Source organism: Agelaius phoeniceus, chromosome 2 (genome assembly GCF_051311805.1).
Source record: "Agelaius phoeniceus isolate bAgePho1 chromosome 2, bAgePho1.hap1, whole genome shotgun sequence".
NCBI classification, from domain to species: Eukaryota; Metazoa; Chordata; class Aves; order Passeriformes; family Icteridae; genus Agelaius; species Agelaius phoeniceus.
This window is the reverse complement of record NC_135266.1, coordinates 41,694,388-41,720,165: the sequence shown is the minus strand read 5'-3', so window position 1 is coordinate 41,720,165 and position 25,778 is coordinate 41,694,388. Positions and strand designations below refer to the sequence as shown.

Below are 25,778 nucleotides of genomic sequence, written 5' to 3'. Positions count from 1 at the left end.
AATTATTGATGAGCACACTTGTTCAAAGCTGCCTTTGCACTGACAATCAAAAGACCACTAAACTGTCTCTAAGCACGCCCAAGACAAGCTAGGAAACTCTAATTCAACACACAGTACAGAACTGTGTGTGGTAGACACTCACTGAAGAGCCATACTCAAAAGGTGTGAGCAGAACACCACAGTTTCCTTGACGTAGATCTTTGGAACATATTCAATGTAAAAAACCATGGAATCATTTACACTGAAAAGGTAACCTTTGGAGGTAATGTGCTGCAATCCCTCACTTCAATCAGGAGTAATCTGTATGAGGTTACTCAGGGTTTTAGCATGTATGTTTATTATGTAAGTTTGGTAGGTATGCAATCAAGGACTCTTTGTAAGGCAGAAATAAAAGGAGGGGCCCAGTTTAAGAATTAACTTGGGTGCAGGTAGTTGGGTGTCACAGAAATATCAGGCAAGTGGCCCCACTGCTATCACAGGACAAGGCAGACCAAATAGGTGAGATCCAGGGATCTGAAATGTCTCTTGAATGAGTAACCTCTGTGGAAGAACTGCTCCAGATTTGCCCCAATAAAAGCATATGTGTGGGATGTGACTTGTGCAACTTCCTTCTCATAACCAGAGAAAAGAGCTACCACTTTCATGGAGAGAGTGGAAAACCTCAACCAAGTGAGCTTCTCCTTTTCTAACTAACTTTATCCACTCTACTTCAACCAACAAAGGTGGTTACTGAATGCTGCCATGACTTGAATAGTGACAGTCTCATATCACAATGAACATGCTCCATGTTCATTAAGTGCTGCAATGAAATAACACTGCACAGAGCTCCTCTAATGACCTTGGGTTGAGAAGTAAAGTGTTCAGCCCTTGTAAATCCAAGATAAGCCTCTGTTCTTTGTTTCTCTTCAACATTGAAGAGTAGTGACAAGTAATTGATTCTCCTGCTCTTAGAACTGAAAGGTAATTAATTTCCTGCCATAAGAGATGCTCATAAGAAGGCTGCCTGAAAGACAAGGAAGAACAACCGGGCAGATGAAAAGAAAATTATAAAAAAAATTAAATGGATGTGGAGCTCAGCACTTGCTAATCAGTTACTAGGGAAGTACAGGCAACTATATGCTTGTCTAGATAGTACCCAGGATAGGATGCAGAAGCAATGGAATAGAAGACAGCAAACATGTACTGACAAATGTAAGGCACTGATTGTTTTGAGCAAAATGTGACTTTCTGTTAATGGTTCTGCTCTTCATAGCGACAGCCCCAGAAACTTTAGTGTTGTGTTTTGGACAGCTAGCAAGATAAGCAATCCCAACCATTTAACCATGTGTTCTTTGACATGCCCAGAACCCTTGAGCTCAGGAGCCATTGCACCTCCACACAAAATATTTCAAATTAGACCTACACAGTCCGTTGCAACATGGCTGAAAATGCAAAAGACATAATCGCTGTTGCATAGTGGCTGTTGCATAAGGGACTGAATGAAGCAAAACCTCAACCCTGACATGCAGAATATTTGGGCTCTCCTTAGTCCAAAGAGCCTGAGACTTCCTGAATGTTGGGTTGAGATGATGAATCCACACAAAAAGAATGCTGCAGCTTCTTCTTTCTCTTCCAGTGAGATTTGAAATTATCAGTCCCTAAAGTCAGGACACTTCTAGCATCCTCATCCAAATACGGTGAACAACTAAAAGCATAGCTTAAATTGGCCTGGCTGAACTGAAGTGTCATGACAGACAAAAGACATAGAAAGGAACACAGAAGAAAATACTTGGAAATAAAAAAATAATCGACAAATCAAAAAGATCTCTTTCTTCTAAGAAAAGACAGAAAAAGAATGACTGGTTTAGAGCAACCAGCTGTAACACAGCACACTGTCCCTTATATCACTTGTTCACCTGGTAGAAAACAAAGAGGAGCACAGCCCCATCATTATTACCTAGCCTAAATATCATCAGCACAGGTGAAGCATCTGCAACAAAGGGAACTAAGAGTGGGAACAATTACCTGAACATGTGAATGTGAACACATTTTTCTCAGAGTCTAGCTCAGGTACTCTAAATATTTGAGTGATACAACTACTTTTGGGGTAGTGAGAAGGAGGGAAAATTTTGTCCCTTCAACTCTGAATGGTGTGATGTGACTAACTGCTAAGTTATTGAAAATAGAAGACCAATCAAATAAAGAAACTTCAGTTTTGATGCAAGTTCTTAATGATTTCTCATTAAGACAAGTCTAACTCTCTCAATTCTAAATAATTCAGGATTCCATTGTTTATTGTTGTGATTTTCCAGAATTTTGTAAATTTGGAAATAATATCTCCAGAGAGGAGAATGTGCTGAATCCAGTTAATTGCTTTAGAAGTTTACTATATTCAGACATTGCAATAAAATGTTATGATCTCATGATGCCTTAATATATGGCCACAAGAATTCAACAACATATAAAAATATCTGTAGTATTTTTTGGCTTTTATCTAGGAAAAAAAGACATTTTTTAGACACTATTATTTTTTAGAAGAATATAATCCCCATAAAAATGGGACACTGCAAACTAGACAGTGAGTTGTTTTTACAGAAACCTTGGCTATTGAATAAACAAAAGACAATGATTTAGTAGGTTGTAATTGTATCAATGGACTTAGAATACACCACAAATCACACCTGTAGAATACAAAATTATTTTCAGAAGCAACCAACCCTGAAAGAAACAAATTTACATGTTTTCAGGGTTCTCCTCCCCAATTTATATTTGACAGAAAGCAAAATTCAAGAAATATACCCTACTAAATAATCTTTCAGCTCTGCATATCTCCATGAAATGGCTGAGGGTATGAACACTAATGTATATCATGGTGACCATTGCAGGGAGGGAAAAAAGAAAAAAATTCACACAGAGGTCTTAAAAAACCACAAAATAATATCTTTTTTTTAAAATTTAGATTAAGCATTACACTTTCATTATTCTGTTACTGGTATTTTGATAGGTTCTACACATTTTATTTCAGAGCTCAAATTAATTCTGGACTGATGTTAGTTACCACAGGACAAAACCTGCAGAAAGGGCTGATCTAAAGAAAATCCAGAAAGAGGTGAGGAAAGGTTATGCCTTTCTATGCCCTGTCTATGAGGTAGACTCAACTACTTTTGAGTACTCAACTACTTTTGAGTACTACTACTTCTACTCCTGTGCCAAGCCCTTGCATCCCAGACAACATCAACTGCAGTGACACTGACTATAAAGTGTCCTGCTGACAGACCTGTGTCAGGCGTGTGAAACTCTAAGTTTCTATAGAATAGCACACTGTAACTTAAACCTGGCTATTCCCCCATGATTTTATTTTAAAACCCACTCTACTTTGATTCATAACTGATGAACTCTACTAATATTAAGCTCCTTAGTAATCTATTTTTCCTCTTAAACCAGATCATTATATTTACCTCTTAGTAGCCTTCTTCAGCAGCTTTTTTATTTCATTAGTCTTACAGGTGTGCTTCTCATGGATAACCACAAATGCACGGCAGCCTTCTGGTGGAGGTTCATCAGCTGCAATCTAATATTTCAACAATTATACTCAACCAGAATGCTCTGATTGCACTTAAACTCACATCCCTTTGATTAAAATAACTCAACAGCTGCCATTAAGCTGTGTTTCTAATTAAGCCCGTTCAAAAGTGGGTACATGTGGGGGGAAAAGAAAAAAAAAGAAAAAAATTAAAAGATTAAAACCCTATAACCTTTGTGAGGTGTAGTCTATTAAATACAGTCATACTCCAGAAAATGAAAAGTAAATTTATGTTCTGTAAAGCCAGGACTGAGAAATCATCTCCACAAGCTAAAATCACAGCCTGTGATTCTCACTCTGAGATACCTTTAACTTTGGTTGCTATGAGCAATCATGTTAAAATCCCAAGATTAGACTTCTAAACCAATAAATGCCAAACAAATAATGTCAATTTTTGATATTCTCTCTTTCCCATCCCCTGCCTTTTTTTTTAAACTCTACTCAGCTATTCCAATATGAAGTGGAATCATGTGACTGCATGTCAGTGAGTCTGGATTCACCAGCTGAAAGGTAAAAACAAAGAGACATGAGTCTGAGATTATGATATTCCTCCAGAGAACACCTGCAAAACTCCCAAACTTTATTACAGCTTATTACCTTTCAGAAACATGGACTTTGCACCTTATCCTAAAGGTGGCATTACCAAAAGGAGGAGTAGCAATTTTAGGTTTAGAGGCACAGTGAATTTATGTCCTCTCACTTTTTCATTAATAAAGGCAGTTTTTCTAACTTTTCAACTTTTTACATACTAAAACAATGAGAAAGATGAGAAATCCACTAAATAGCAAATATAAATTATTTGAAGTTACAGGAAATGTCCTACTCTGGAAACGTCTGAATTCCCACAGCATTATTTGAAGGAATGCAAAAAATCCCCATGACCTGATTTTTCAAAAAATGAACAACTGCAAAAAAAATCTACCCTGAAAGGAATGGTATCCATACAATTGAACATGGATATTTGTTCCTGCCAATATAACCAGCTTATAAAGCATCACCTTTATCACGTTTGATTCCAAATGATACTGGCATATATTTTACTGAACTGTAACAATGAACATTGTTTAGCCAAAATACCTCATTCAATCATGTACCAAATATATCAGGCAATACTGTCACCTGCTGAAACATCTGAACAGTTGGAGAGTAAGCCCGTATGGAAAGTGCAAACTTCAACAGATTGATTTGCAAATTGGATAAAAATTGTCCTGCTTTCTTCAAGATTAAATTGTAATAGGAGTACTCTGAATCTGTCAAAGAGAGAAAAAAAAAGACAAGACAAACTTTTAGTATTTAGCACTAAATGATGTGGCATATCTGCCTACACTACATAATAAGCAAGCATTAATGCCAGTGCTGCTTAGCATTCAAAAGTCTTCAGTGTTGTTCACTAATAACTGTTTCCTTTCCTACGAATCCAGAGGCCTAATAACACCAAAAAAAAAAAAAACAAACCCCAACAAAAGAGAGCTCAATAGCACTAGTGAATATTGAAATTCTTTTCAGCAATAAAAAACCCACTCAAAAAATCTATGTGGAAAGGCCTGAATAGAGCATTATTTTACAAATAATTTCCTAACATTTAGTTTTGAAACACTCCAACCATGCAAGATACATAAATAAAAATTTTCTAAAGGTGTCATTCTTTGGGCTACTCTCACATATTCTATTTCTTCCTTAAAAATAGATGATAAACAAGAGTATGAGAATGGATACAACATGTGAAGTGGCTTCCTCACTCCCTGCATATCTTGTATTTTCAAAGTCAAAATTAGGACTCTGAGCAAGAAGGTAAGTGGATGGTGCTTGGGAATGACAAAAGTGATAATACAGAACATTGGTTTGGAAATAATTAACCTTCAAATCTCATTCTACAGGCAAACTCAATTTTCATAACTAAGCAGCTTCTATCCTCTCATTTTCCTCTTTACAACCCTGTCATAGTTGGAAAGAAAAAAAATCTTCTTTTGCTCTTAAAGCCTCTAGTACCTTCTTTCTGCCTTCTCCTCCTTAAAACTCATTATTTAGAAAAGCTGAGTTTGCTGTAATTCACTAGAAAAAAACACTTATATTAGAAAAGTACATAATCTGCATTTCAAGAAAGCTCTTTCCAATGAATTATATGTGATGCCCTGGTTTCAGCAGGGGTAGAGGTAATTTTCTTCCTAGTAGGACATCAGGAAGAATTCTTTCACTGAAAGGGTGGTTGAGCATTGGAACAGGATGCTCAGGGAGGTGGTGCAGTCACGATCCCTGGAGGTGTTCAATAAGTGACTAGAGGTGGCACTTGGTGCTATGATTTAACTGAGAGTGGCCATCAGTGAAAGGCTGGACTCAGCCTTGGAGGCCTTTTCCAACCTTAATCATTCTGTGATTCGAAATGAGATAAATTTGGCTTCACACATTCGAAACATTGAATATAAAAATTTGGAAGCAACAAATCCTTCCAGATTGAAACTTTTTTTCAATAACTGTATTTTCCAATTTTCTTCAAATTATCTCCACAAAAATAAAATTAAACCCAAAATTCCTGCCTTTCCACTTGGCCTAAATAACATCCTACTAAAGACAATGAAGAGCCATTAAATATGTAATTCTAAAGATACTATCTCAAAATATTTTTACCACAAGTCTTTAATTTTTTTGTTTACTAATTTTATCTATGCTTTCACTGGTGTATTTAAAACAGCTGACATTTTTTTCCTGGAAGACGATTATGACTACTATGATTTCAATAAGTAAAAAAAAAGGATTTTTTTATTCTGCGTTCTAAAAGGACTGTACAACATTGACAAGGATCAATTAAATCATCCACTCTTACCACTCCAACTTCTATTAACACTGTTGTCTTCACTTAAAATACAATTGTACTTTGAACTTCACCAAGACACATGAATCTATGCCAAATGCAAACCAAATTTTTAGAGTTTATTACACACACAGAATCACACAGAATATTCTGACATGGAAGGAACTCACAAGGATCCTCAAGTTCAACACTACAGTGAACTTAAGTGGACTCTTAAAGCCTGTACATGGATTGAACCTGTGACCTTGGTGTTATTAGCACCATGCTCTAACCAACTGAGCTAATTTCAGTTAATCAGAACTATGGTTTGAGCATTGCAAATTATTTTCACATAGTACCAAATCCTTTAAATTTGATACTACCTGCCCTCCAATCTACTAAATTTGATACTACCTCCCTCATTTTAACATTGCCAAAAGAGTACAATTCATAGTAAATTTCCTATTTTGTTACAGGCAATCACAAAGAACCAGATTCTTCTGGTTATAAAATCCTGCATGACAGCATATTACTACTAAATAATTAACAAAGTCAATTTAAAAGTAAATAAGAGACCACATAAACAGGATACAGCTCCAGACTGCAGACATCTGAAGGCACATGTATGAACTTCACATCTGCAAACTTTCATCCTAGCCATGTGAAATATAGCCTAGTGGCCAACAAGAGCTGAAAAGCTCACTCTGAAGATGCCTTAGTTTGTCTGCTGAAAAACTCTCAACTACTCCTGTAGCCAAATGGATTAGATTGACTACAGCAAGAACTGAACAGCCAGCGAAGCAAACTCACATTTAAATGCTGACATTTCCTATCCACAATTTACAGCAGTATCTTTTATCACAGGCAAGTTAAACATAATTAAAAGAGACAACCAGGGCAGTCACAAAACATAAGAAAAGTATTATAGCACAGGTCCTCAGGCCTCATGCACACACAGTACAAAGTTAACCTGAATATATATGCTGGTAACCCACAAGAGAATTCAAAGTACTGAGGCACAGGAGGTAAGGGGAGTAAATGTAAGGAACATAATTAATCAGAAGAACACAGTGTGCCAGAATAATTACTTGGTGGGATGGATGGATGAGGATTGGTCCAAGTGCATAGATACAAATATCTGGATCCACAGATCAGCTAGGGAATTAGAGATCTCAGGTAACAGCAGTTCAGGCAATCACTGGCCAGTCAAATCTCTGTGCCATCCAAGCAAGATGCCAGTAAAGAGGGAATACTTTATTTTATTGCATTATTAGTATAGAAATCAGTTTGTGAAACTGATTCCTCTGGAATCTTTAAGGTTTATATACACATAAAAAATATTTCTTTAATTTAGTTGTGAATAATGTGTAGTCTTCTAAATTGCAAAAAACAATTTGCATGATGGGTTGTTATATGAAATATACAGTTACATTTTTTTCCAGAGAAAATTGCTTCCATAGAGAAAATATGTTTGAATGTTGGCTTTGTTTTGGTTTTTAACATATATTTATGAGGCTGCTGAAAATTCAATATATAAACTGAAGCACTTGGAAAGACAGTAAACACTCAAGTGATAATTAGTCAGCAGGGAACTGGCTACTTACTTTCCCTCAGTGATCACAAATTAACCTTTAGGGATAAAAAAGCAGCAGCAAGTTAAAAATGCCATCTTCAGTGTCTTTTAAGTGCTGGTATTAGTATGAAATTTTTGCAGCTTTAATTTCTCTGTAATATACCTGCAGCCCAAAATAGGATCATCTGCTTTTCCTAGTATTTCACAAGCCTGGTAGAAAATATGTTGCACATTAAGTGCAACATATTTTGTTGCAACAACATAAGTTGTCCAGGTTCCCTGAAGACATTAATTCAATACAGTGTATCCCACCAACAACCTTTTCATATTTTCCATATGGTATAATCAAGATGCTGCCCAAGCTGACTTGAGTTCATAGTAAAAAGGAAAAAAGTTAAAACCACCAAATACATCACCAGACTAAATGTTTCACCAAATTCCATGTAAATAATTCTTACCAAATCCATTAAACTGCTACAAATATCACAGCTAAACAGATCATTAATAAACCTAATTCAGAAATGCTAAATATTTTAAATTGGCAAATTAACAAGAGATGTTGATTATTCTAAATTTAAAACAACAAGTAATGAGAACTTATTTAAAAAAAAAACAGATTGAAAATAATTCAAGGGAGGATTTAGAAGAAAAAAAGCAAGTACTTGATTTTTTAAGTTGCCTTCTAGCTTTAACACTTTACAACTCTTCTGAAACATTAAACTGTATGTTGGGATACAAGTCTATCATTGAATTCCTTTATAAATCCAGATTTTCAGCTTCAAATCTAGGAATTCTTTAGCTTTTATGAAAATGTTTCTACTTAGAAAAATAAACAAACAATGCTTTCATTTCCTGTTTATTCATCCTGTCTATTCTTGGCATCACTGGGAGAATAACTGAGAAGTCAATTGCCTCAACCAATCCTTTTTCAGCCAGATGCTTTAATTTACTGAAGCAGTTGTTGCTACATCAGTTTTAACACATCATGACCATCCCTCTACATCAATGACATGCAGCAGTTAGGACAGAACTCATATTCCACACCAAACAGAGGACCAACTTCTCCTCAGACGTTATGTATTACACACCCCACTAAACTGTGCCACTGCAGTCTTGCAGTACCAGATTCTTCACTCAAGCCAAGCAGTTTCTTGTAAACATCTAATGCGGACTTCTTCTAATGGAAGAGCATCCATTTCCTTGGATTAAAACTACCCCAACTACGACTCAACTTTTAGGAAAACACCTTGGTGCCAGAACCTCAAAATTTCCTGTGTTACTGTCATAGGTGTGTGTTGGCCATACAGATAAATACACACATCAACTATTCAATATACCTCATTAAAGTAGTATTTTAGTACAGTCCCAAGGTTGCCAACTGCCAGCATCTAACAGTTCATTGGCATGATAGGTCATGGAGATCATCCTACTCTAATTTATGTATTCTTAATCACAGAATTTATTCTCAATCACAGAAAAAATTTATCCAGGTGAAGTAGGTATTTAACTAACAGCTAATTTCAACAGACATCTGTGTCACTAATAATAAATGTCATTAAAGCTTCAAACCCCTTGGAAAGTGTGTCTAAACAAGCAAAAAAGAGATGGCTGATAAAAAACCCCTGACACATCATCTAATACAGCAGTCTTATCTCAAGGCAATACCAACTGAACCTAAACCACTCCTAGAAAAAAAAGAGTAAGTTAAAAGTGACTTCTGGAGGTACCTAATCCAACCTGTTACTTAGAGATATAATTTCAAGGCTTGCCTAGGTTGCTCAAGGTCTCATGCAGTAGAATTTTGAATTATCTGAATTAATAGATTCCAGAGCCTCCTGGAGCAGTGTTTCAGTGTTTACCCAATCCCACAGCAGAAACATTTCCTCTAATATCTAACCACAACTTCCACGATTCAACTTCTGCACTTGCTTTTTTTCATACTGCTGTGTACCTTCAGGAAGGGCCTGGTTCCACTTCCTTTGCACATTTCCCTATTCGGAAACTGCAGATACGAGGTCTCTCCCTACTCCTTCTTTTCTCAGGTTCATTCACAGCTCTCTCGGCCTTTCCTCAGAAGTCTCCACCTCCCTAAGCACTGCAGAGATCCTCTCCTAGATTTGCCCCAATGATGGACTCTTGTCTTTCTTTTCACAGGGAGCCCCAGCATGGCCCCAGTACTCCAGATTCAGTTTTACAAGTGCCTCATACAGTGGAACACTTTGACTTGCTGGCTACCCTCTTGCTGCTGCAACCTGGCATGTAGCTGGCCTTCTCACTGCTTGCAAGGATCCCCATTCTGTCTCTCAAAAAACCAGTTCTAGTCAATCAGCACCAAGATTATGCAGTTGATGAGATTATTCCAGCCCACATGCAGGGTACAGGGAGTCTGTAAAGTGCCTCTGCTGTTTCCCAGTGTTTCTGTTGGCCTGTCTCTCCAGTCTGCCAAGGTCCCTCTAATTACAGTCCTACCTTCCACATTCTCCTCCCAGTTTTGAGTCATTCCCAACCTTGTGGAGAATGTAACATGTGCCACTGTCCTGTGGGCTGAAAAAGACCTTAAACAGCATTAGTCAACAGCACTTGCCTCAACAAATGCTACTAGCAGCTGACCACAGGTCAAATTCTGCACCTACTTCCATTTTCCATGTCCCCATGCCTTGTACAGGATGGCTTTTAGCAGCATTCACCACCTGGGCATTTTGTTTTCAGTGACTCTCTCTGGTTTTGCATATACTCCTGACCTTAGGATATTAACCTGACAGTAATTTTTGGGTGCTTTTTTTCATTTTCTCAGTTGATACTCTATAATTAAAATCACAGTTCTTTCTACATTTTCTGCTTGTACTTTTTCCATCCTAAAGAAACAATGAGGAAACCAGAGGGAGACAGTAAAGTCAACCATCACATTTTACTTAATATAAAAGCACATCATGGAATCAATAGCAGCAAAATTTGGTTTATCATGCGTGTCCCTGTTCCCTTCCTAGTAATCCTTTAAGTCTCCTGGCTGCTTGGGGCACTGCTGAGCATTCAAATAATGTTATCAGATGCACATTTTTAAGTTGTTTTCAGTCAGTCACAATTGCTGAAACATGGTGTTTCTCAAGTTCTCTCTCCCATATACAGCGTTTTTCATGTACCTGCATTTCGCACTGTCATTTTCTACATGATCTTTCTACAATTTGTTAGCTTATGACTATTCATCTAACATTCAATTCCCCTCAAGTCCCTTCCAGTGGCAGTGTTAGGTGCTTGCACTCATGCCTAAAGAGTTGTACTGTCCTGTAAATAAAGAGCAGAATGAAGCAGCCTTAGCTTGTTTTGAAGCCTTTTTCACCTTGTTCATCTGTTGACCTACCAAGCAGGTCTAATACTGCCCAACCTGGTGTAAAGCCCCATCAGTCTCCCAATTTCTCATTACCATGGACACTTCTGGTAAACTTCTCTCCAACGTTTCTTCTGGGGTGGCTTTTTATGTTTCTTCTGCTGGATTTTACGCTTTGGTCTTCTCCCCAAATTTCCAAAAACTTAATATTCTTCTGTCCAATCATGCAAGGCTTTTTTAGTCCTATTTGGTCAGTGATAAACCTTCATTCTAAAAAATCAGTATTGATGCTAGAAAACAGTCTCCATGCTATGTAAAAGTATTAAACCTTTTCTGGTAATTCTCTAAATTTTTCCTTTAGCATTACCTAGCATTCTCATTTTAGTTATTTCTGTGATTTTTTGCCCTGCAAGCACCCATCTCACAGAAAACATGAAGTCTCAATATCCTATAAGCTCTTGGCAAGTCATGTAAGCAGGTAGGTATCTTTTATCTTAACACTTCTGTTCCATATTGTAAGAGCAGTTCAGTCCATCTTGTCTTCCTCTTTTTTTGTAAACTCCTCTGCAAGTACTGCTCTTAGAGGAAAATATGCTACAACTTTCTGAAAGAAACCTACCCAGTAAGCAATAATGGAAGAGTCAGGCTTGATCTGCCTAGAACTAATTAATGTGTTGTGTCTCAAAGTTAAATACAGCACAAGATAACATATTAAAAACCAGCATGCTGTTTAACTTACCTCCTTGCTTATAAACTGTCAATTCCCGCACAGTTTCCAAGAACTGCCAAAACTTCTCATTACCATCTTCCGCAATAAATTCACTGTTTAAAAATAAAAATTAATTGTCCATAGGTTGATTTTGTCCAAAGATGCACCACAGCAAAAAACCTTGAGTTGTTCAAAATAATAAATACCCATCAGCAACCAAACATTAGATATCCAATGAATAACAACCATCTCCAGAGCATAAACACTGAACCGAGCTGTATTTTGGTCAAAAGATATTTTGAACAGAGTACTATCATCCAAACTCAACAATGACAGCTGTAAAGCATGCAGACTATTCTCTTGTTAAAGAAAAGCCCCAAAACATTCACTTTATTTTTCCACAGATATTCCAATACACACTTATACATTAAATCAATTCAGTACATAGATTTTATTAAATAGTAGCTAACTATACAAATAAGAACACACTCTCTGTCAGGTTATAGTTTTCCATTAAATTATAGGCTTTCATCAATGACATCTCCTTTGCATGGAGGGAGACTGTCAATCCTTGAAACACTTTCAAACATGGGTTAATCCTCACAAACCATAAAAGGTAAGGTTTACTTTATTCTAAATAAGGTTTATTTTATACTAAATACGGCCCTTCCATTTTTTTTTTCAAACTGGAAGAGGCAAAATTAGGTTAGATATACATAAGAAATTCTTTACTGTAAGAAATTCTTTACTGTAAGGGTGGTGAGGCACTGGATCAGGTTTCCCAGAGAAGGTGAGGATGACACATCCCTGGCAGTGTTCAAGGCCAGGTTGAATGGGGCTCTGAGCAACCTGGTCTAGTGGAAAATGTCCCTGTCCATGGCAAGGGGGGTGGAACTAGACGGTATTTAAGGTCCCTTCTAACCCAAACCACCCTGTCATTCTATGATTTACAGGTAACATTTCTAAGGTTTGTGGTTTTCCTTACAGGAACATCCTGCTTATGTCTACCAAAAAGTTCCATTTGCTAGCATGACTGTATTGTTTTCTAATCTTTACTTTGGAAGTTTGCCTCTCCTTTGATTATAGAAGCTTGCTGTCCTACCCTCCATGGGTGTTCTCCAAACGGCAGCAATAAGTTCAAAAACAAAACAAATTTAAGCCAAATGGGCAGGGGAGCCACAAGCATCTAAAACCGGAAAACATTTTCCCTTTTGTGAATCACAGTGGTTTGGGTTGGCAAGGACCTTAAAGATCATCTGGTTCCAATCCCCTGCTATGGGCAGGGACACCTCCCACTTGAGCAGTTTGCTCTGAGCCCCATCCAGCCTGGCCTTGAACACTGCCAGGGATGGAGCATCCACAACTTCTCTGGGCAACCTGTTCCAGTGTCTCACCACCCTCACAATAAAGAATTTCTTCCGTACATCCAGTCTAAACCTGCTCTCAGTTTGAAGCCATTCCTCCTCATCCTCTCACTGCATGCCCTTGTAAGAAAGGCTCCCTCCCCACCTTTCTTGTAGGCTCCCCTCAGGAGGCTGAAATTAGGCCACCGCAAAGCCTCCTCCTCTCCAGGCTGAAGCTATCATTTCAAGTTAACAATACCTTTTAAAAGTACTTCACCGTGTTTCACTCTCACATGTTCACATCTACACCAGTACATTTATGATCACTTAATTAACGTGCAAACTACTTGGAGGCAGACGAAGGTGTTACCCAGTAGAAGGCAGGGATGGTGTAATTGGCCCATTACATATCCTTGATCCAGCGACCTGCAAAACGCCTGAGCAGGGTAAATGCGAATTTACGCTTGCACAGCTCCCTCACAGCGTGGGAGAGCCTTGCCAGCACGGTCCACAACACTTTCCGAGGGGAGAACGCAGTTAAGCCTCACAGCCAAAAACTACTTTAACACACCCTTCGACAGAGAGAAACACTGCCAGCCCTCCTTCCCGCTCAGCGGAGGGAAAAGGGGGTCCCTCCGCCCTCCTGCTCCCCAGGAGACAGACGGGACAGGGCGGTGCTGGCAGGAGGAGCAGAAGGAGAAAGAAGAGGAGGAGGAGGCTGCACGCACCTCGCCTCCAGCAGCAGCGGGGTCGCCGGCCACTTCGCCGCCAGGCGAGCGGTGACGGGCTGTGAGGAGGAGGAGGAGGAGGCCGGAGCAGTGCCACAGGAGCACGGCCGGGCACCCAGAAGGGCGAGCAGCAGCGCGGGCAGCAGCAGCGGCGCCCAGCCCGCCATGAGGAGCAGCGGCGCTCGGGGACGCCCAGCCCCGCACTGGCCCGGCGCGCGCCCCGCCCGCACAGCCACGCCGCTCTCCTATTGGCTACGCCGCGCCCTCGGCGTTGCGCTATTGGTCAGCGCGGAGGCCAATCAGCGGCTGACGGAGAAAAAACAGGGGGGCGGCCGGCGCCGTGACACGCGGCGCCAGGAGTGCGCAAGCGCAGGAGTGGCGGTACCGCCCGCCTCTGCCCTGAGGCGTGTCTGGCCCCGCCCATCTGCCGGCATCGGGCAATCCCGTTATTTTTAAATTTTTTTTTAGGTTTCGGGTTGTTTAGTGCAAGTGTGTGATTTACGTAGGGTGCCCTAGGCTTAGGTGGCGGTGGCTGCAGGAAGGACATGGCCGTGTCCAAGGACAGCAGCCATCTGCGCTGGCGCTCCCCCAACCTCCCGCTGACCCTGTCCTGGCGGGCCGCTCTCCCTCGGCCTTTACTACAAACAGTAGTAAAATCCTTACTCGGGGTGCGCAGCTTCAGACCTAATATACACATGCTTCCTCTGAGAGAAAGGCATTCTATTTCCCCTTCCTCCAAGTTTTCCAAATTTTGACACGTGTTTTGTTGCCTATCTGCCTATTTTTTTTCCCCTCAAGAAGCATGAGCTTCACAGGAACTCTGCCTCTACCTTCTGCCTAGCTTACCTTGGAATTTCCAGACTCGTGTTCTCTAATTTCTATTTTTTTTTCCTGTGTTCAAAATCTCCGTAAGTCCATTTCCTCAACAAAGCTGCTACATTCCCTCAGTTTTTCAGACCTAAGAGAGCGTGGTGCTGCTGGAGCTGTGTTGTGAGATGCTAATACAGAGGAACTCTGCACAGTTGATCATTGGAGGAGGAACCTCCCAGCTGTGTTAAAAATAGGGGGTATTGCCTTTTCCAAAATGTGACTCATGGAACTCGAAGCTGAAACCTGGAATGACTCATGAAACTCAAAACTGAAACCTGGAATGTGTCACTGCTGCATACACTTTAATTTCTTTTCCACACAGTTATCTCCTAAATGCTCAAAGTTGCTTTGTGGGTGGTGGGAGCCAGTGAGGGCATAACTCCAGGGAGAAGGCTATATATTATAGCTTTGTATATATATACACACACATACACACTTTGTAAGTATATATATGTATATATACATAAATACACTTTGTATGTATACACACACACACATATAACCAACTTTGGATGGTTAGTGCTCATCTCAAACTATGGTACAGAAACTTGCCTTCACAGAGTGCCTGTACTTAACATGCTTCTGGGTCTTTATAATGTCAAAGTATGAAAAATACCTCCTGAGGATCATTCATATGTAAATTCAGCCTAGGACCTTTGTGGTTGATCTTCTTTGGACTTATTCACACAAATTTGTGCTGTTATAAGACCTCAGATAATTTCCAGCTTCCACTGTGTTACATCAGTGATGCCAACTTTAACGTAAACAGGTTAAATAAACCTTACCTAAAATTGGTACATACACCTCTGCAGAAATAATTAAAACCACAGGAGTATTTCTTTTGGTTTATGTGTAAGGCCATTAGAAATTAAAAAAAAAAAATCAGCATATTTTCTGTGGAGAAAGGCTGTGAAATGAAGCTAAGCAGCTTCATTTCTTTCATACTGACAGTTCAGGAGCTGCTGCTGCTAACAGGGATGGCACGGCCAGAGTACTGTACAGATAAGTAACTTTGGTCCCCTTGTCTTTCTATGCTGATAACCCAGGTGTGGGGCCAAACTCTTCCATTCATAGAAAGTAAGTGCACATGTGATGAACTGTGCCACACTTCCACCACTCCCTAAAAAAATTCACAGCAAGTGTAAATTTACAAAGTTCAAAATGTTTTTGATGAACTTAGAAGAGCTCATGCTACACTTCTTCCGCAGAGAATAGGCCATAGCTGGTTTATATCAACCATCTACCAAAAAACATGACAGCCCAAGTAATCCTATGGTTAAAGGAGTTACAAGTTGCTTTTTTGATGTCTCTTCAAGCAGTAGTGAGACGTACATAGCACTTTCCCCATGTATATACATTTATCATGCATTTTTCACATCTCCATGCGATTCAATGTGATGATGGATCCACCCACCTTACCCTAATCTATCAATTGCTTTTCTATATAAAGTTGCTCTGTTATATTTTGTTTTATATTGATATTGAAGAGTCTGCTGTTGTTGCTTAAATGTGAACTCCCAAGCTTGTACGTTTTTTATCTTGAGCTGTAGCAATTTATGATTTGCCATACAAGAAAGTAAATAAAATTGGCACTGGCTATGGAAATATAGCTAGCTTTGAATTCACTGGCAAGATAAAGCAGTAGCTTTGAATCAAAGGTCTGATCATTAGTCTGTGGTGAGCTACAGAAAACAGCTAGTCCAGTAGTTTTCTTGAGAAAAGATCCTTTCTGCTTAAATACAGAAACCTCTGTTAGACAGAAAGTTTCTCTCTGCTGAAATATCCCTATCTCACATTTAGGGTTATTATTTTATTAGGGGCGTTGAATTTTTGATCATAGATAGGCAAAATGAAGTTGGAAGCAACCTCAGGAGCCTCCAGCTCAGAACAAGCTTAGGCATGAGGTCCAGTCAAGTGTTGAAAAAAAATCCAAGGCAGGCACCTGCACAACCTTTCTAGGCAACCTAATCCATTGTTTAAGATGCAGTTTGGATTGCTCCTTGGAAAGAAATACCATGTTGTAAGAGAACATTGCATTCCTTATAAAAGCTTTTGCATATTTATCAGTTTTTCCTTTGCTTTGGTACCTTAACTACATTCTAGCCATGAAGAGCCAGTACATACTTTAAAAAAACCTGTTTCTGTATATTTGAGAAAGGCAGATTTTAATCTGTTAAGCAAAATGCAAACCTAGAAGATGGAGAGCAGACTTAATCTTCATTTCTACAGCAGAATTTTATTTAATTATTTCAAATAACACTTGGCCATTCTTGTACATACATTCTATATATATATATGTGCGTGTGTGTGTGTGAAAAAACCTCTTAGTTCTCTGAAATCATTTTTCAGCAGAACAGAAAAACAATTAGACCAAAAATTTAAAATTATTCATATCGCAGCTGTGCAAATAGGAATTGATTATCATAGCAGTTTCAGTGTGAACAGAGGGAGTGATTAATGAATGCTTCTCAGTAAGATGCAAATGTTTTGTAAGTCACAGTAAGCTATATCTATTTTATAGAAACAGTAGCAATAGGTAAAAATAAGTTGAGCTTCATCAGCGTATTCAGTTAGCTGAAAATAAAACTTTATTTTCTTTACAGACTGAAAACAATTTTCATGGTTCTCATGGAAAGGCTCCCTTTCTCCCTTACTTGGAGGTAAGGTAAATGTCAAACACTAATCAAATTATATTCCTGTTACATGGTCATTTACTGGTGGCCTCCTGAGCAGTAGCTCCTGGCATCCTTTTATCTTGTGTGAGATTGAAGGCTCTTCAGAACCTGTCAAAGTCACTACTATGACAGGCATCTGAGGTGTTTCCCTGAAAAGACTAAGGATGCTGTACTGCATTGATTTTTGCCTGTTCCATTAGAATAGACCAGCCATGGTTATTTGATTAGCATATCTCAATATAGTGTTATTCTGGAGCAGACCATGCCAAATATATTTCATAGTCTGTTAACTTTTCATTTTGATTTACAGCAATGGGCCAGTGAAAGAAGAATTGATGCAGAAGTAACATAAGCCTGGTTTTAACAGCTCACAGAATCTGCTCAGTGGCAACTTTCTAGCAATGAGAATTTATGCTCCTTTGCCATGCCCGTGCATACAGCTGCAGTGATAGTAAATGGCTTGCTGCCAGCATGCTTCTCTTTCCAACTTTTACTGAAAAGAAAAAAAAATGAAAAAGAGGAAAAAAAGGAAACTGAAGGAACATTTTTCTTTGTGAATTAAACATAGGAGTTACAGCCTCTTATTTAAAATTATCCACCTCAGAGATCTGTAGAATATACTTCAGGTCAACAAACTTCCTACAAAACTCTGGGCATGTCTGTAATATGTAGTGGAGAACAGTGGAATGGTTATAATGGGGAATGCAGCTCCATTTGCATACACCAGCTCAAGTTCATAAGCAATGCCACTGCTCTGCTGTGCCAATAAACAGTGTGCTTGTATTGATTTTTGTATTGCCCTGGCTCCTACCATGCCAAATCTGAGAAACTAACTGCACCAGTGGATAAAAGCAGGGCTTATCTACAATGTTGCAGGGTTTTTCTGAGTTTGTCTATGCTAAATCTTAGCTTATCTTTCCTGGGTCAAGCTCATCATGTAGCATGAGTTGGCACTTCTGATGTCAACTAACAATCTTGGTTGTTAACTGACATGTGCTCATAATTAATCTCTTATTTACAATAGGCTGTGAGGTTCTTGGGTGTTGAAAAAACGTACATTTTTCCTTCTTTCTCTACTTATAAGTCTATGTACTCAGTGAAAGGAGCACAGGCAATATGCTGATGATATATAATTTATCCTGAAATGTACAATAAGGTTATTGAATCACCATTATTGATAATTACAAAAATAGCCACATACTTGTATTTTAGACCTGATTTGTCACATGCAACTGTTTGGGAAATTATAACTTCAGAAGATAAAATATTTATAAATAAAATGCACGAAGTTGTGTATCTTTATATTAATTGAGAAATTGGTATATGCAATGAAATGCCTCAGGACAATTCTGGCCACATAGTGCCACAGCAGCACCAAAAGAGACTTTAGTGTGAAAGTATAGGTGTATTCACTGAGAAAATAAACTATTTCCCAGAATAGGGTAGTAGGATTTGAACTGTAGGCCTATCATGTAGGGATCAAAAGGTACTATACAAGGTGGAAAATAAAAAGATAAAATGTACCTGTACAACAAAGTATATCAGTGATTTTTCCTTTTTAGTCAGATCAGTGAGCAGAGTTCTGAATCCTTTCCAGAATGCCTAAAAAAATGTAAATTGGGAAATTAGCCAGTGAGTCCTGAATGTGCACTCAACCAAGTCACCTTTGACAGAAGCGAGGACTGCAAAACCATGACGTACTGTCTACTTAAAGCCAAGTGCAGTTTTTCTTTGAACAAACTCTTCTGCCCTTTTTAACCTGGATCAGAATTGCAATTGTATTTCCACCTGCTCAGGGTGCAGACTGCACCATCCAGAGTGCTCCAGTGACAGCATATGCTGGGAGGCAGGGCTCTTTGACAGCAGCTCCTGGCTCAGGCTGAAGTACAGACTCAGCAGAAACCATTGCCTTGCAAGGTGGCATGAGCTCATTGGAGAGGTAACTTGTGCAGAACTCCCTGTTCCTGGCTCTGCATGGAGCAGCATTCTGGCCACAGCAGAGCTGGGTGCCAGGAGCAGCTGGCTTGCAGCCTGTGTGTGTGACTGAGCCCCTGGTGGGACAAATCTTGTGTTTATTCCTCACTCCCCATTGAATGTCTTGCTAGTGCACCTCTAAAGCAGGAACAAAGACTATAATGCACTTCTTGAGAGAATCACAGAATCATAGAATAGTTTGGTTGGGAGGGACCACCAAAGATCATCTAGTCCAATCCCCCTGGCATGGGCAGGGCCACCTTCCACAGGATCAGGTTATTCAGATCCCCATCCCCACAGACCTTTGATATTTCCAGAGATGGAGCGACCACCACCTGTTGTCCAACCTGTTCCAGTGTTTCACCAAACAAAAACAACTTTCCAAATCCCTGTGCATTGTGTTTTAATTTCAGAGTGGTGACATGGAATTACACCTGTCTTTTATGGTGCTGTGACTCTTGACTGGACAAGGTGCTGAGCAGCCTGAGGCGACTTCGAAGCTGGTCCTGTTTTATCCACAAGTAGAAGATGTTGTTGTTATTAGATTTCTAAAGTCCATACCTCTTTGCTGCAGTCTCATGGCTGCAGATCTTCGCTGCACAGCCTCCTTCTGCCACATGCTGTTCTCTCTCAGGTCAGAGCTCCTCCAAGGCCCTCCCTGACTGGCTTACCTGCCCCCTTTTATCCCAGTCATCTTCATTGGTTACAGCTGCAGCCCAATTAAGGACATCACAGCTGCAGCCCATCAAGGACAACCAGGACCTCCCGGGGCAAAGCCTCTATACAGAAATTCAAATACACATCTCCTCTACTATAAGAAGAAGCCGGCCTTCAGTGCCCTCATCCAGCCTAAACTATGTGGTGCAATTTGGTGTGCTACTTATACAGAACTTGCTTAGCATTGGTAGCTAAAGTTGCTGAAGTTGTAGGTTGCAAGCTGTGAAATTTCACCTAAATATTTTGAACACATGTTATGGTCAAGTAAAAGAAGGCCCCAGAGCCAGTTCAAGTCAGAAGATATGGAAATAGCAATCATCATCAGAAGCTGCAACCTTAGAGAGAAGAAGAGAAATGGCCCATGTGGAGACTGTGAAGGGACCCAAGGAAGGATGGGAAGACCCCAATCAGAATCACTGAATCACTGAATGATTGAAGTTGGAAGAGACCTCTGCAGATCATGTAGTCTCAACCCCTGATAAAGCAGGTTCACCTAGAGCAGGTGCACAGGATCACATCCAGGCAGATTTTGAGTATCTCCACAACCTCTCTGGGCAGCCAGCGTCAATGCTCTGTCACCCCCACAGTAAAGAAGCTTTTCCTCATGTTTGGATGGATCTCCCTGTGCTTCGTGTTGAGCCCCAAGTTTCATCATGAGCTTAGTATACTACTGGTCCAATCAGTTGCATGAGGGGTGGGAAACTTGTAAGGCTATAATTGCCCAGTGATTTCTTTGTTTGGGGTCCTTTTTGGGGGGCACCCAGCTTAAGCTGTAGCACTATTTATGAAAAGGACTTCATAGGAGAGTCTCTTGTTGGCTTATTGATCTAGTGAAAGCCTTATCAAACACTGTTAGGGTGACTAGCATGTGTAATACTCGTAACAACTGTTCTGTGACTCTTAAGTGTAATTTATTTTAGTTAAAAAATTGTGTAGCTAAAGTGAAACAGAACAAGCCAGCTGCTTTATTGTGTGAAATATGACGGATTTGTTTCCAGTGGAACAAATTTCAATGCTGCTTTTCTGGTTTTGCTGTGTTCCTTCTATTGGTCTGTCTTTTTGTTAATGTTAGAGAGAGACCAGTAGATGAGTTTCTTGTCTCTCAGGGGTCATTTCAGCTCACTTCCCAAAGTGAAAAAGAATACTTACAGACAAGTAATCTAAAGCTATTTTTTTCCAGTAATTCATGCTAAATATCTTTGGAGGGAAGATAGAAATATTACTTTTGAATGATGCAAATTAATATTTTATGTCCTTTTCAGTTAATCTGAGTATATAAAATTTTCCGGTTTTATGATTTACACACATAGATAATTGCAATCCATTTTGTGAAGGCAGCTTTAAAAATCAATGTAAAAAATAACAGTTACATGTAAATGAAAGAGAAGCAAAAAGTGCAGCCACAAGCTATTACAAATATAATGAAAGTGAATTTATTGCTCAAGATTTTTATGACCTTCTGTTTTTAAACCATTAAGAGGGTCCTTCAAGTTTAATCCAAACTGGAGAAGACACATTCCCATGCACATATACATGATTTTCCAGGCAAATTTATACTAACGGAACACTGTGAGAATTAAGGCTCCCAGAAGGAAAATAAAAATTATGATTCCCATATCTCTGAAGTCAGCATGCTATGTCCATCAATAAATTATAAAACATGTGCTTTAAAATGTTCATAAACCATGGAAAAGTAAGGAATTACAGGGTTTTTTTTAGCACTGGAACATACACATATAAATTAAATTCCAGATTTGTAGTAGCTTAATATATTTCTTTTTCTGGCCCTAGCCAGTCAAAAATCCAAGGAAGTGTAGTGCCAGAAAAAAAAAAGGAGTCACTGAACACTTAAATGAAAAGTTGTGGTTTATGTCTATATACAAGGTGATTAAAATATGCATATTCCTGGAGCTTTGCACCTGTGTATTGAAGTGATTGCACATAATTAGCAATGTGATTATCGAATATGTTTTCGCATGCCGCATATAATTAGACTTACAGAAACACACTACATTTAGAATATTTTAATGTAGATAAACTTTGAGGGCAAAAATGAAGTGTTGTTAAAGAAAAGTAAATTGTTTAACCCCTGATGTGCCAGCTGCTGCTACCTCTATCTCCTGTGTCCTTCTGCTGGGAAGAGCAGTGGGATGAGCTTTTCCCCCATCTCTAGCACTGCAGCTCCAAATTATGGGACACTGATGACACAGAAAGCAAGAAAAAAAGAAGGAAACAGGATTAGTGCTGGATGAATGCTATCTTGATGCATCCTCTTTTGAATAACTTTGTCTCAAAGTAATAAAATTATCATTATAAATTAAATAAAATGGTCACAATTCTATGTGATTACCATATGGTAATCACACAGAATTAATACCTCAAACTAAGGGTAAATTATGTTTGTCTATTAAATTGTAATAGAAATAGGTTTCTGTCTCTAAAACATGGCTTTATTTTGGTTTCCTGTTATCCTTTTATCCCGATTTCCTACATTAAATGAATTTAAATCAGAAGTACACTGCTTGTAGTGATTATTCACATTTGATACACTGCTGTTCATACTATAATTTTGATAACTGGCAGTTGTCAACAAGAATTTACTATAGTATATTAGGTTGATAAACTTGGGCCTTCTGAAAGGATTAAGGTGAAATGTTAGGTCTACTCTGTGTTACTAAAGAATGAAAAGTGAGATCCTGCCTGCTGGAGGCCCCAGCATTTTTTTTTCAAAAGAATCTTTCTAAGAATCTTTTTTTCAAAAGAAAGTGTAAGCTCCTATTTTCCCCCACAGTTTAGCTATAAATTTGGGGTTCCCAACCTCTTTATTAAAGGACTGCAATTATAAAATGTCTGGGCAACTTGCATCCTACTATTTCTTAGCAGTTGGGAGAAATTATGATAATTGTGCTAAAAACATCTCTATTTAAATAAAATACATTCATAGCATGTGACTTTTTATGTTATAAGTCTCAATTCAATTATTTTAATGCCTGTCAATTCTCAGTTATGCTTCCTCAAAACCATGGAAGAGGGTCCAGGGTTGCTAATTATTTTACAGATCAGATTCTGGTATTTCACTCATCATCAATGGTCTGCAAGCCACAGTGTGACTACAGTGCTGTGACCATCTCTGTCTTCTCTTAGCAGTGCAATTCTTATTCTATTCCAGTTTTTCTTTTGCTACAAGATGACATGCAGTGTTGGTAGTTTGTAGGTACATGCTTCTCACTGAACCACTTCAATGTGAGGTGCCCTTAGATCCTTTGATCAAACAAGCTGCTTTGACCAATCTGTACTTTGATTGCCTTTTTCTGACAGCCAAAGAATTATTCCCTTATTTTTTGCCAATTCTTAATCTGAACACTCCAGCAATCTTCACCTCAACTCTCCCTCTGAGTTTACAGTTTATTAATCTGAAACCTGTCACAGTGTTGAACAATTTTTCTTTCCTCTCATATTTCTTACGTAGTCACTGGTCTGTTACAAATGGACTGCAAGGCCAACAGATAGTTCTGCTGTGGCTTAGGAGAGCTATTTTAGTCTTGACATTTGCTACCACAGATTGCCATTATAGGTTAAAATTCCTGGCTCTCATGGTAATTACAGTTCCCAACATACTTTAATACAAGAACATAAGATAAATTAGTGCCAGAGATGGATGTCTCAAACTGAGACTTCAAACTGAGTATGAATTTCTTACCTCTCACCTACAGTGCTAGTGACTTTTCTGTGCTGTGACTGTCATAGGTTGGCCAGATTTGAGGTAATAGGAGTAATTCTGCTGCAGCCTCAGCTGTGAAATAACTTAGATCCCTTCAGCATTAAACCTGAATTCCTCTCGCCTTTTCCAGAAGTCCAACTGAACTTTTTACTGATGATGGGACCAGTATTTCACTGATCTGGGGGGGATAATTTAAAGCATAAATATTACCATTCCTATATATTATGAATACGCGAAAAGAAAATATTAAATCTTTGTATGGACCTAAGTTAGGGAAGAACCATTGATTACATGCCTTTAGGTGCTTATAGAATGATAGTTAAATAAGAAAGAGCTAAGAAAAAGAAAAGTCCTCCCCGAAGAGGAGGACTGAATTGTTCTAAAAATTCTCATAGCAGCACATTAAAAAGTGCAGTTCTTGAATTTAAACTTCAAAGGGTGCAGGTTGGCTTTCTGAAAAGAATCCAAGAAAGGTCTTGTATGAAATAGCAGCAACCCAGAAAGTGATAGCAGTTCTCAGCTTGCTGTTTTTCACTAAGGAGTTGGAGGTCAGTTATAAAAGAAAGGTTCAGACTTGCAGACAGCTGTGAAAGCCAGATAGGGGTGCTAGAATTTGAGCCTGATCTACCATTTGCCATGTTTTTTCTTCAGTTTTCACCTGTATCCCACAGAGATCAGATGAAGGACTCAGAGATCATGTACTACAGAAATCCTTTTTTTTTCCGTCTTGGAGAGGGAAAGTTCTTGGAAGATTTTTTTGTTGTTTCTGTTGGGGCTTTTTGGTTTTGCCTTTTGGTTTTCTGGGTTTTTGTGGGTTTTTTTTTTTTTGAGTTTTTTTTTGAGTTTTTGAGTTTTTTTTTTTGTATTTTTAATTTTTACATTACACTCCAAAGACTGAAAAGATAAAAAAATAAAAAAGGAGATAGGGAAGGTCTAGTGGGTAATTTCTAATATTATTTCAGATTTTTTTCTCTGAAGACACTAAAGTTTCTAGACTACATATGGAGTTGTGATGGAGATTTGGATCAAGATAGGCTATGTCTGTCAATGGCATATCTAGAAGTCTCTTTTGAAGGAAAAGAGAAGAAATGGCTTTCATAACTGTGAAAACCTCAGTAATTTCAGTTCTAAGCACAAGCAGAAGTGCTCAAGATAAACTGATAGTTGGATAAGTGACGTTTGATGGACCCTTGCAGTTTAAGAGCACCTGAAAGGAAGCAAAAGGCTTTTGTGTGATGGTAGGAGTAAGAGAACGCTTCTGTGACGCTTATCACCAGGTGGCAGTATTACACAGTCTTGCAATTCCTATACAGTACGGTATGAGCTGTTTGGGGGTCCTGGTGGGAATGTTGATAGGGATATTTGTGAGTTTTTGTAAGGCAGGAGGAAGCATGCACCAATTTCAGAAAAGCTGTATCTCTGTGTATTGACCTCCCCGATCAGAGAAGAAGCTGCAATATGAAAACTTGGTTGTTGACTGCTTAGACACTCTGATCTTTAAACAAGGGAGTTTATTACATGCTGCTAGACTGTTCTTTACTAGGAAAACCAAAACACCATATGAAAATGCAGTAGCAATATCTTTTACATGGTTATCAATGTGACTGAAGCATCTCCATTTGGACCCAAATGTGGAAAAATAAGTGTGGATGTGGTGCAGGTGCCTTTTATCTGTAATAAGTACCCACAAGGTTCTCAGCACTCTAGAGATTGCATCATAAATATTGCAGGATTCAGAAGGCTGAGGGCTGGAAGGAATGTGTGTGAGTATGCTTAAGTTTTTCTATGCTCAG

General features: G+C 38.9%; 1 protein-coding gene across 2 annotated transcripts in view; it reads right to left on the bottom strand.

Moving 5' to 3' along the window:
• Positions 1-14,230, bottom strand: part of UGGT2 (UDP-glucose glycoprotein glucosyltransferase 2) — a 75,220-nt gene extending 60,990 nt beyond the window's left edge. For both annotated transcript variants that reach the window (XM_054652360.2, XM_077173553.1), the window contains exons 1-4: positions 14,029-14,230; positions 11,988-12,070; positions 4,682-4,812; positions 3,438-3,550 (exon numbers count right to left, since the gene is read on the bottom strand). In XM_054652360.2, the coding sequence (XP_054508335.2) occupies positions 3,438-3,550; positions 4,682-4,812; positions 11,988-12,070; positions 14,029-14,195 (494 nt within the window). In that variant the 5' untranslated portion in view covers positions 14,196-14,230. The remainder of the gene's footprint in view (positions 1-3,437; positions 3,551-4,681; positions 4,813-11,987; positions 12,071-14,028) is intronic.
• Positions 14,231-25,778: the final 11,548 nt, after the last annotated feature.